This window comes from Macaca fascicularis, chromosome 14 (assembly GCF_037993035.2).
Source record: "Macaca fascicularis isolate 582-1 chromosome 14, T2T-MFA8v1.1".
Lineage (NCBI taxonomy): Eukaryota > Metazoa > Chordata > Mammalia > Primates > Cercopithecidae > Macaca > Macaca fascicularis.
The window spans coordinates 55,157,580-55,170,517 of record NC_088388.1 but is presented as its reverse complement, the minus strand read 5'-3'; the positions used below and the strand labels follow the sequence as shown (position 1 = coordinate 55,170,517).

Below are 12,938 nucleotides of genomic sequence, written 5' to 3'. Positions count from 1 at the left end.
TAGACCAGAATCCCACCTGGGTGACCTTGGGCAAGTTACTAGTTACCAAACTTCTCTTTCATGGTCTAAAACATTATATAGAGCTAATAATCACTATTCTCTAGGCTTGTTTTAAGTATTAAATGAGAGAAAGCAATAATAATGACAGTGAAGGTGCTGGTGGTGAGTGGGCACTGTGAGACTGTATCCCCAGATCCCTGTCTTATAGCCTGGAGGGCAAACAGGGACTGCCTTGGTAGAGAGGAGATCCAGCAGCAAAAGCAGCCAGTGCTCTTACAATAGGATAAAAGGACTCTCTGGGCCGGGCGTGGTGGTTCACACCTGTAATCCCAGCACTCTGGGAGGCCAAGGTGGGTGGATCACAAGGTCAGGAGATCGAGACCATCCTGGCTAACACAGTGAAACTTCGTCTCTACTAAAAATACAAAAACAAAATTAGCCGGGCATGGTGGTGGTCACCTGTATTCCCAGCTACTCGGGAGGCTGAGGTGGGAGAATGGTGTAAACCCCGGAGGTGGAGCTTACAGTGAGCCAAGATCACACCACTGCACTCCAACCTGGGTGACAGAGCGAGACTCCATTTCAAAATAATAATAATAATAATAATAATAATCTCTGGGGACTTGAAAGAAAATTATTATCCCAGCGGCAAGTCCTAGGGGCACAGGAGAGAGCAGAAGTGACTCTGCTGAGGTCTGCTGGACATGGGACTCCTCCCTGCCAAGCACAGAGGGCCAGTTCCCTGGCTCCCCGAAGGCTCCACGGTGTCCTCCCTTGCACCAAGGGCCTGCCCTGCCTCTGGTGGATCCTCTTTCCTGCCATTGTGCATTTATTTCTAGAAGTCAGGGATAAAGAACAACTGCCTTGTTGATCACTGTTTTTACTCTCATGCCAACAGACTCTGGGAGTGTGGAAAAGAACACAATGTGTGTTAGCTTTATTCCAAGGAGAGTAACTCAGCTAATAGTTCATCCATCATATCTTCTATCCTCCCTTCCTTCCTCCCTTCCTAACACTACACCACCCTCCATTTATTCTGCTTTTTAACGCAGTCATTTAATTATCTAGCCAGCCAATTATCTACCCAACCTATCACAACACAATCAAGCATCCATCCACCTTTCTACCTATCCCTCCCTTCCTCCCTCCCTCCTTCCCTGAGCTCCCACCGCAAGCTGGAGCCTATGCTTATGGGTGGAGATACACATGTGAAAGGCACAGTCTGTGGCCCCCAAGTAGCTCACACATAGCCCGATGTGGGGAGACAGAAAAACAAACAACAGCAATCTGTTTCATTTGCTTACAATAGGAACTAAGGGAAAATAATTGTAAATATGCATTTCTGACTGTCCGTAACCATCAACATTTCTAAAACACTTTTTGCCTTGTTTTAGGCACCTCCACAGCTAAATTCTCACAGCTCTTACCCTGTGACCAGAACCACTAGAGGCCAGCCTGGTGGAACTGTCCTCTTGAGCTCTTTTTCATAAGGATGGGGCATCAAGCACCTGCTTCCCATGCCTGGGGCCTCTGGTGTCCTTGCCAGGGCCAGGAAAGGAAGGACAACCTGGCAGGATGACATCAGCAGGAAACTTGAGTTTGAATCTCCATTTGACCATAGCACAGCTAGGTGATCTTTGACAATTACATAAACTCTCAGAGACTCCATTTCTTCATTTATAAAATAGAGATAATAATATCTACCTTGGAGGGATTAGACCACGTACCAGGTGCCCAGTATTTGCTACCATTATCTTGTATACCAGATACTAATATTTTACTGATAATTTATTTTATTTTATTGAAGGCCTTAATTGAGGCTGTTCTTGCACAGGATGTGATAAGTGGAAATGAACTCAGAATATGAATTCAGAATCCTCGATGGAAGCATCCAAGTACTGCCTGGTTTCTGGTGATTACAGTGCCCTTACCTGCCTCAGTTTTCTCATCTATAAAGTGGGATAACAGTCATGCCTGTGTCTTGGAGTTGTTGTGAGTTGTTATGTGTAAAGTGCCTAGAGCAGTGCCTGGCACATGGGAGGCACCGTATGAGGGTTCTCACTGGGAAAGTTGGGGGGCAAGGGGATCCCTACTCTACACAGTCCTTACCAGGTTCCAGGTGTTTTACATGCTTTGTCTGTTTCTTCTTCTTCTCATTCCTGACAGATAATTGGTCCTTTGGGTCATATAACTTTTCTCCAGTGGGGGAGTGCACACGGTTCCCAAGGAGTTTCCAGGGAGGTATAGGCAGAACCTCTCTGTTGGCCAGTGAGGACAGGGCTTGAATAGCCAAAAGGAGTCAAATGGATAGAGAAGTTGGCAATCTGCCTTCAGCAGTAAAGTATATGGCTAAACTCGAGATATTCCCATAGACAGCACAGAACAAGGCTTCTCCAGGTCCTGATGGGAGAAGGCCGTGGGAGAACACAAGAGCAAATTGGATCTGACAGAACTGGCATTTGGTAGTAAATCTACCAGGAAGTGAGCTTCCTAAGAGCAGGACCTTAGTTAGTTAATGCTCAATAAACATTTGTTGAGCAAAATTCAATAAACATTGACTGAGTAAATGTACTTCATTTCCTCAATTCCATATTTATTGAGTGCCTACCATGTGTAAGTGAATAGTCATCCCTTGCCTCTGTGCTCAAGCTCTATTGCACATAATGGGGTATTTTTGGAATAGAAATAAGAAAACAATTAATTATAGCCCATTTCCTCAGCTTACAACCATTAGACAGTAGAATCAGTCCTTGCTATTTCCTTATTATGTGATTTTCAACAACTGGCTTAACCTTTCCAAGCCTTAGTATCCTCATCTGTGAAATGTACGTAGTCATCACTACCATGTAGGAGTGTGTTCTGAAGGTTAAATGCCTAGAAAACACTATGAACCTGTGTGTTAGTTTCTTTCCCTTCATCTGGATGAGATACCTAACTTCTCTAAATTCACACTTTCATGGGGGTGACTCTCTCTGCTCTGTCTACCTCACAGTGGTTTTGCACTTGCAATGACACATGTGGAAACTTTTTGCAAACTATTTTGTGCTATAGAGACTGAGCACCTCTTGTGAGCTAAGTACTTTGCTCATCACTTTATATATACTATTCTGATCATTAAAGTCAAGCTGACTGGGTTTGAATTTAGCCTCAGTCACTTCCTTAGCTATGTTACTGCATATTACTCTTCTGTGTTTAAATTCTTTATCTGTTAGTGGGAATACTAATAGTATTCCCAGGAGTATTGTCAGAATTAGGTGAGATGATGTAACATACAAAACAAGCCTAATATGGTGCCTGGCACATAGTGAGTTCTCCATAAAGGTTAGCTGTTGTTAGTGGCTATTCCTATAACTCTTAGTTTCTAGATAAGGAAACTGGGGCAAGGTGAATCACTTATCCAAGGTAGCAGTCAAGGATGTGAAGCCTAAGTTCTTCCTGCTCTGCCATGCTGCTTCTACCTCACATTCCTATGAGCCTTTCCTGTACCTTCTGGAACTTCCGGCTGCTTGGTCATCCTCCTCTTCTAAAAGGACAGATGGGTTGACTCTGAGCCCAGCCCACTGACAGAGGATGTAAGCCAGGAAAGGCCTCCTACAACCTTGCTCACTATTTTTACTCTCATGCCAACAGGCTTTGGGAGTGTGGAAAAGCACACAATATGTGTTAGCTTTATTCCAAGGAGAGTAACTTTATTCCAAGGAGAGGATATCTACTATCCTCCCTTCCTCCCTCCCTTCCTAACATTAGTCCTCCCTCCATGTCTTCTGCCCTTTAATGCAATCATTTAATCATCTAGCCAGCCAATTATCTACCCAACCCCAGATTTCTTATGGTGGCACTTATGTCAGTCCCCATTTCTGAGCCAAAAGAGGAGGAAGGCTAGCAGCTCCATGGCCAGAGGTTCTAGGTGCTCCACAAGCAGATCCCTTCCTATAAGGGCCACACAAACAGGACTGCTTCTCCAGCGCACACTCTAACCTCATCTTGTTACTTAAAAGTTAGGGGAGGGGTGGGGCGTGGATGCCACTCATCAGTGGAGTGCTGCAGTGACCTTAAGTCACAACAGCTACTGCATAACAGGGCTGAGCATCCATGTCTGCCTAGAGCATCAACGAATGAAACACAACGTAGATGCTCGGGGAGACCCAGAGTGTCTCATGTATGTGGCCTAAACCAGGCAATAGCATGGTGGACTGTGTTTCTAGGAGTCGACGTGCCCTTCCCCTTCCTCAATGTGTCCATGCCCCTTCCTCATTCTTCAGCCAAGCAATCAGACAGCCCACTCAGGTTAAAGTTGGGCTGTTTGATTACCTGGCTGAAGGAGAATGAGGAAGGGGCATAGACAGGCATGTGACATGCAGCTTTGGTTGCTGGCCCCATGAGCTTGTGCTCCCGAAGGGCTGGCAGGCAGAAGGGTGGTGCTTTGGCATTCCCCTGACAGCGAGCTCTGAAGTTGGCCCCTCTGAGGTGAGTGGCTTTGGGAACACAGGACAACGTACTGTTGGCCCAGGTCCCAGAGCTCTCACAGAGGACCCAGGGGCAGTAACAGTGCTCAGTGCAGAGTATGGACTAAGCATGGGCTCTGGGGTCAGGCTGCCCGGGCCCAGATCCTGGGCCTGCCACTTATGAGCCGTGTGACCTTGGAGGAAGGTAGTTAATTTCTCTGTGCCTCAGTTTCCTCAGCTATATAATGGGAATGATAATACCTACCATAAGGCTAATTATAGGTTAAATGAGTTAATACGGTAGACAAGTACCTGGCACAGGGTTAGCTATTATTATTAAGTGGCTTTGTGTGCAATGGAGGTAGGGGAGCAGGGGGAGGTGGTAGGTAGCTGGGGTGCTGGAACTGGTGATATGAAGAGGTGAAGTCTGCTTATGAGTTCACACTGATCTGCCGCTGGGGGCTTCTAAAACCCTTTGGAAGAGGATGGGAGTTGTTCAGGTGGAAGCGAGAGCCAATGAAAACTGGGCTCTTTCAGTTAACGTGAGCCTCTTTGTACCCTCAGGTTTACAAGGCACTTCTGAGATGCTGCACTGTCCAGGTGAGTCAGCTTCCTACTGTGGCTGCTGGTCACAGTCCAGGAAATCATCCAGGCCTAGGTAAGGTTGCATCTGGAGCCTGGGGCCAGGTCCGGGACCCTACAGTGAGGGGGAGGTGGGCTGGTATGTGTCCTGAGCGGAGGTTAGGAAGGCTCTGAACACTGTCATGGGAGCAAATACTGAAGAAACTAGAGAAAAAGAGACTCTGGGAAGACTCAGAACTGCCTTCCTGCATCTGTAGGATTTCACCCCACTATAGGTTGTATGGAGGGCAGAACCAAGGGAGAGTCTTAGGGGAGGCAGATTCCAGCTTGACCAGGACAGAGCTGGCCAACCAGTGCACAGGCTTCCTTGGGAGGTGGTGAGCTTTTCATTATAGAAATATTCCTACAGATTCCTACACCAGGCCCAGTGGTACATGCCTGTAATCCCAGCACTTTGGGAGGCCGAGGTGGGCAGATCACTTTAGGCTAGGAGTTCGAGACCAGCCTGGCCAACATGGTGAAACCCCATCTCTACTAAAAATACAAAAATTAGCCAGGCATAGTGGTGCAGGCCTGTAGTCCTGGTTACTCGGAAGGCTGAGGCATGAGAATCACTTGAACCTGGGAGACGGAGGTTGCAGTGAGCCGAGATCACACCACTGCACTCCAGCCTGGGTGACAGAGCAAGACTCCATCTCAAAAATAAAAAGATATATTCCTACAGATCCCTGAGACCTACCTCAAGAGATTCCAATTCAGTAGGTCTTGGATGGCTGAGGAATCTGGTATTCAAAAAATTCCCAGGGTGACTGAGTGGGGTTCACATTATAGAGAGCTTTGCCTGCCTAGGCAGAGCTTAGATGGGACCTGGGATTCTTCTAGCACTGGCAGTCTGTCATTCTGTGGTCCCCTAAGGTCCCACGCTTGTGTCCTGACAGCATCTATTCCTGCTAGAACCCCTTGGCTACAAACTCTTCCCTTTGAGTCTCTCCCTGTTCAAGGGCCAGTGCAGAAAACCCCACTCAGGACGTAGCCTTGCAGAGTACATTGTTGCGGGGCTTTTTTTGTGTGGTATTTGATTGCAGCTTCTGATTAAGGACCTGAAGGGTATGTCTGTCTGTGCATGCATGTGTATCTGCGCATGTGTCTGTGTGTGTGTATGTGTGTGTACGTGCAGAAAGAGAAACACGATCTAGTCCTACAGATTTTGTGTTTGTATGTGAGAAGGCCTCGGCTAGTGCTCATGCCAGTGATGGGAAATAGGGGCTGGGACCTGAGGAATCACAAGTAGGGCTGGACCCCGGGGAGCTGTAAACTTAGAGGGATGCTCTGTTCTTTGCCTGCTTCACAGACTGGGAATTCGGGCAGGATTGGGACTTCCAGCCGAGTCATCCTGGCCAACCCCGCTTCCTTGGCTCCCTGGCCTCAGATGCTCCTAGGGACTCAGGTTCCAACCCCCTGAAGGCTCCAGGCCAGCTCCTGAGGCCTGACCCTCCCGAGGCCGTGACTACCTGAGAAACCCAATGTGGGTTGTCTGGTGGGTGCAATAGTGGGAGAAGCACTTTACCCGCCATGCCTGGTTGCCTTCTGAAAAGCTTTGAAATGCCCAGGGCAAGGCAGTAAGGGAAGAGGGCAAAAGAAAGTTGAGTTTGATGTGGACTTTGGTTGGGGAGTCTAAACTGCCCCAGCTTCATGGTCCCTCAGGCTATAGAAGGCACTTGAGGTCTGGGCTGAACAGGCAGAGTCCAGGAGGCAGCAACTAACCCTTGTACTGGGTAACACACAAGAAACCAGCAGCACGGCAAAGTTGACAGACTTGGTCTCAAGTTTCTTGGCCAAGACAAGGTCTCTTGACCAGAACATAGAGGAGCTGGAATTGAAGCCCAGCTTGGTATGACTGCACAGTTTATATTCTTAAATCCTGTGCTACATGTCCTCCCTGATAGGATCTAGGCCTCCCAGCTCCCGGCTCCCCTGAATTCCTCCTGGCCTTCCTAACCATCATGGTTTCAAAATGCTCATAGGTACAGCACCATTAGGTTGGCACGATGAATTTCTAGAGGTTGCCACAATGCGGGGAGGGTTCCATGAGCCTGCCTGCCACGAAATTGAGAGTAGGGGATATCTGATTGGCTAGTGGGAGCTCCAAATTCCAGTTCCCCACAAGTTCAGTCTCCCTGTGACCCTGAGCCAGAACCAGACTCTTATTAAATAATGGATGGTCTCTGAAGACCCTTCAAGTGCCATGATTCTCTCTGCGCTCATGGGAAATCAAGACTATAGACAGAATGTTTGCAGGTACTGATAGCTTCTGCGTTATTGGGGCCCAGCAGAAGGACCCATGAGGGAAGAATGCATGAGGGAACATTATTTTTACAAATGGGTAGATTCTTAGTGAATATTCTCAAGTTATGATTACATTTGTTTTCTTACACATTACAACTCTGGGAACTTAAATAACAAACACTTTAAAAAGAATGGCCCTTTGGATCTCCATATCCCAAACCCATAGGATCAAGATATTGTAGAACTTGGCAGTCTTATGGGTGGGGAGATGCCCTTCCCTTGAATGTCTAAGTGACAGGTGTTTATGTTGTCTGTTTTGTGTTTCCTGAGGATATACTTTGAAAGAACTTTTAATTATAAAGCTTTGTAACCAGGAAGAACTTAACTCAATATAAAAGCCTGTCTTCACTGACAGCAGAGGTGCATCTTTGCTGGTCTTTCATTATCTTATATTTTAGGAATGCTTTTATTCTTGGGGCAGCTGTTTGGGGGAGTTGCCCAGGATGTAGGAGCTAGATTTTGCCTGAGAATCTGATTCAAGGGCACTACCATTGTTAGTGAAGTGGAAGGGGCCCGGGATGGTCATTTTCAGAGGAGTCCAGGGTAAGGAAATAGGGATGCTAAGGAGACAGAGGCCAAGAAAGTCACGGCCTGAGGGTCTGGAAGCAGTCGCCTTTGAACGCAGTTGTGAGTGTCTTGTCTCCTTTCCTTAATCCCTAAGCTTTTGGAACTTGGCACCCTCCAGCAGCAGGACCCACTATTTCCCAGAATGGGGGCCTGGACTTGATAAAACCCTAGGCTGGGCTGCCTGAGGCTGAAGGGCTAGGAGGTTGGCCCACTGTCACTTAGACATTCAAGGGAAGGAAAACCCCCTCACCCCTAAGGCTGCCAAGTTCTGCAACATCTTAATCCCATGAGTTTGGGATATGGAGCTACAAGGGGCCATTCTTTTCTAAGTATTTACTATCTAAGTTCCCAGAGTCGTAATGTGTCAGAAAATATATGCCATCATAACATGAAAATATTCACTAAGAATCTGTCCATTTGTAAAAATAATGCTCCACTCACAGATTCTTCCCTCACTTAACAAGTGTCTATCCCACTGGCTCAGTCAGTTTGGACGACTGTTTGATATAACAGGATAATACCATTTCAATGCAAATCAACTGCAAAGTTCATGAAATCAAAGAAAACAGTGATGGAGAATTTCACATGCAAGGTCTTTGACCAAGGAGATCAGATAGAGCTTATCAATTAAGTGAAGAAAATACAATGAGGATGATGCTCAAATAGGTTCTTCAAAAGGGAATAATTTGAATATTGAGGGATTGAAAGAGATCCTTAGGAAAATGGATGAAGCCCTTAAGTATTATATTAAACAGATAGAGTCTCTTAATTAGGTGCTGTAAAGTAAAATGTGAAGAGGATATTACTATGTGAACAGATCATTTTGCTGGTATAATAAATAAATATACCCACACCAAAATCAACATTTTATTCTTTCTTCAATCTGAAAATTAGTACATAACCTATATTTCGTAATTTGTATAGCTAAAAATAGCTTGTTTTGAATGCCTCATTTGTACAATAAAAATCTCAATGTCCCTTTAAATTAACTTGCTTTCATCATTTCCTTTCTATTATAAAATTTCACTGAAAACCTTTTTTGCTATTTACTATACAATTTTGATCTCCATTTCAAGTGGATTCACTTTAAGTGGCCTTTTCTCGTGCCCACTCCCCTGACATAAGAGGTTCTCAGTGCTAATGGTTCTCATCTAAGTCTTTCCCCAGTTTCAGAGGGAGCCTGCGTGGTTTATAGTTTGGCTTCTGAGGCCTCAGTCAGACACAGCCTAGATGGTTGGTTCTATACTCAGAATATTTGGGGCCTCGGTCAATTCAAACCAACTCAGAGTAATTGGTTCCTCAGTATGGAAGCCACATACCTTCTCCAGGTACCCACTGCAACCTACATGAGCTGTCAGCAAACCCTCTGGCCAGCCTAAGAGCTGTGGCCTCAGCCCAGGGTGCTTGGCTTGGCCCCCAGCCAGGCTAGCTGAGGGCAGAGAGGGGGCACTTACTTGGCCGGCAGGGCTCTGGGCTGCCTGTGGCTCTCCGGGGGGCTCCTCGTCCTCGGGAATGTGGGGCATGGCAGCCTCCTGCTGGGAGTGGCCACGTGTGCCCGGAACCTCCGCTGCGTCAGCCCCAAAGATGCTCCAAGAGGCCTGGGCTCCACAGGCTGGGGAGACGCCAAAAGGACAAGTCAAATCCGTTCCCATCCCTGTCCCAAGCTGGGTTCCATTTCCCGGAGCCACAAGCCACAGTGAGAGCCGGCTTGAGTTTGCATCAACACCGGAGGTCAAACCAGGCTAGGCGAGGGCATTTGGAATTTCATTTCCTCCGGCTCTCTGGCTTTGTTTACAAAGTCAGAGGTGACCTTAGAGATTTTGCATCTAATTTGGTCTTTACAGTAAACACAGCTATCCCAGAAGGGAGAAAAGTGCTTCAAACTCCTCAAAGCTGTAGCTAAAGGAAGATACTCCATTGAGATTAGATTGGCAGTTGTTTACCACTTACTGAGCACCTACTGGGTGCCGGGCCCTGTCCTAGAAGCATCACCATGATCTAATTGAATCCTCAAGATGACCTCTGATGTAGGCATTAATATTCCCATTTTACAGATGAGAGAACTGCCGCAGAGAGTGAAAGTTACTTGCCCCAAATCATACAGAGAACCAATAATTTGAAGCCAGATCTTCCTGATTTTGAGGCTGGGGCTCTTTTTGCTATACCACACAGTGTTCCTCAGCCATGTAGATGGGGAGTAAGGGGTGCTGTTTCCTGACTTCTTCCCTGACACCTCCCCTCATGCTCTTCTTACCCTCAGCACACTCTCTCTCATTTGAGTTCGGCCCTCACGGGGCCTACACCAGCCCTGCTAAAACCTGGAGGCTCAGGCAGGGTGAATTCCGTGTGCCCTGTGCCCACCCCCAGCAACCTTAGATTGACTCCCAGAAGCCAGGCTATCCCCTCCCCATGGTGCAGCAGCCCGGGGCCACTGGGGTCCCAATGCTGATCAGGACTGCAATCAGCACAATCTCATCCACCTCCTACAGTGACTGGCTCAGGGACAGACAATGGACCCAGCCTACATCCATGAGCTTCCAGTAGTGTTCTAGGACCAGATGTTTTCTCCTGCTCTGAGTGGTGGAGTGTGAAGATATGAGACCTGGTGCTACGGACACCATTTTGCTTCCATGAGGAAAGCGAGACAGAATCTAAATGACACACACAGAGGAGGGCAGAGCTAAGGCACCTGCAGAGAAACAGAACTGGAGCCCTGATTAAAGTATGCCTGAAGCCCAAACACTTTCTGGACTAGCCAGTGACACGAACAATTAAGCCTCTTGGTGTTGAAATCACTTTGTGTTGGGTTTTTGTTACTTGTAACTGAAAACATACTCCACTACTCTTTCATGCTTCTTGTCTGTCAAGATGCCTAGGAGTATGATCCTGCCAACAACCCTGAGCCAATGGGTCTAGCTCCTCTGCTTCCTCTTAGAAGAGGAGACTAGCAATGCCAGGTTTCCATAGGGAAAGGCAGGATAGCAATGTCGAAAGAACACAGGCTTTGGAACCGGATATCTGGGTGTGAGTCCTCACTCTGCCACTCACTGTCTATGTGACCTTGGAAAGTTGGCTTCATCTCTGAGTCCCGCTTTTCTTGTTGAAACAGAGATAAGAATGCCTCCTGAGCAGGATGCTCCAAGGATGAAACACACTCATTTCAGAGTAGGTTCCCATAGAAGCCACCTGCACAGGGGTCTGCAGCCCAGGAAGTTTGGCCCAAGTTCCAAGGGCTCTGCCTGGCCTCTCCCCATTGTTAAACTCCCTTTTTCTTCTCTTAGTGGGGTGGGCAATACCTTCAGGGATCTATAGAACTAACAACTGGCCTGGTTCTGCAACTTTTAGAGATTCCCCGAAGGAGCTGCTCCACTGGAGAGTAGATTAAGACCACCGTGCAGATAACATAGGCAGGCGAACTTTGGCTGATGGGACACATGGTGGGTGGGCATGGAGATGAAGGACACTGTCATTTACTGAGCACCAACTGTGTTCCAGGTCCTCTGGGAGGTACTGCTGACTGCTGGAGGCTGTAGGAGGAAGAGCCAGAAAGCTCTGCACCTCCCATAATACTTGGTGTCCTTCCTGTCCTTCAGAAAGGGCTCAGAAAGGCCCTAGAGCCAGAGTGCTGCAGAACAGGCCTGAGCTGCCATCAGCCCAGCTCTGACAGACCCCCCCACTCCCCACCAGCCAACACACATACCTCTAGACTCCTGGACTGGGCTCCTTGAGATAGGCTAGGTGTCAGATTCATCCTAGGTACCCAAAAGATTCAGCAAAGAATGATTGTTGATTTATGTTTAAAGAACTAGGGACTTTGAGTCCCAGGATTGGTCAAGGTGACCACCATCTTGACTGCTGTCTTTCTCTGCAATGAACAAGTTAGCCCACTCAGCTCTGGAACAGTTAGGGTAACCCCTACTGGTCACCTCAAGAAATCTCAAGTAGAGCATCCATAGAGTCATTCATTCTTTCACTGCCAACACTTTACATCTACTCTACCAGGCCTGTGCCAGGGGCTGGTGACACAAATATGATAATCTTGGCCCTCAAGGAACAGAGTCCAGTGGTAGGAGACACTGGAGAACAGTATAATGGGGTAAATATTTTGAAAGTGAGAAGTTGCAGGACCCCAGAAAAGGGTTGCCTAACTATGGAAACTGGGATGGTGGGACATGATTTTAGCTGATTTTAGCAAATATTTCACATTAGAAATGACGTTTGAGCTGAGCCGTGAACACAAATGCTGAGTGGAATTTCTTGGAGCAGATTAGCTGGGTGTCTAGTGGGGAAGATAAGACAGGATGGGGAGAAGCCATACTGGACAGACTTCACCTGGCTCTTGGGAATGAGAACTATGGGGCCAGGTCATGCTGTCTATGTCTTCCATGCCAAATTCTTACTATATGAATAAACTGAGCATCAGGTTCACCCAAAGGTAAGCTCTGTGATTAATTTCTATCATCTTTACTTGGATTTCAGCAGCAGTGGCATCAGTGGTGCTGGGTAAAGTATTTGGTAACAGGGGTTGAGGGTAGCAAAAGAGTAGCTACAAACCCTGATTCTACTAAAGGAAGTTGGCTACATCTCCTAGGAAACCTTTTTAAGTTATGTGTGATGTATGTACAGGTCCAGGCTGTCTTAACAGGTGTATGGTTTCTAAAACATGGGAGGTGACTATTCCACTTTTCTTTTGTCTTAATCTACACAAAGTATATTGTGCTCTGCCTGTTAAGAAGGATTTAGACAAATTGGGACATGTTTTGAAAACGGGAAGCAGAAGCTAGGAGAACAAAATTTGTGTTTAAAGAGCTAGAGAACTTTAGCCTGGAGAAGAGGAAGTGCAGGGAGAAATAAAAATCTCTTCTCAGATGTTTGGAAAGCATTCATGTGGTTCTACTGTCCCCAAAGAATAGATGTCATAACTAATGACTGAAAGGTCAGATGGCGGCAAGGGACAACCTTCTAGTGGTTGGAACCACCCGAGGATGAAACAGGCTG

At 47.0% G+C, this 12,938-nt stretch overlaps 1 protein-coding gene across 50 annotated transcripts in view; it reads right to left on the bottom strand.

Moving 5' to 3' along the window:
- Positions 1-12,938, bottom strand: part of IRAG1 (inositol 1,4,5-triphosphate receptor associated 1) — a 125,756-nt gene that overhangs the window by 74,696 nt on the left and 38,122 nt on the right. For 29 of the 50 annotated variants that reach the window (XM_065528557.2, XM_074014312.1, XM_074014327.1 and 26 more), the window contains exon 2: positions 9,395-9,552. The exons of the other annotated variants lie outside the window; for them this stretch is intronic. In XM_065528557.2, the coding sequence (XP_065384629.1) occupies positions 9,395-9,463 (69 nt within the window). In that variant the 5' untranslated portion in view covers positions 9,464-9,552. The remainder of the gene's footprint in view (positions 1-9,394; positions 9,553-12,938) is intronic. 50 annotated transcript variants of the gene reach the window in all.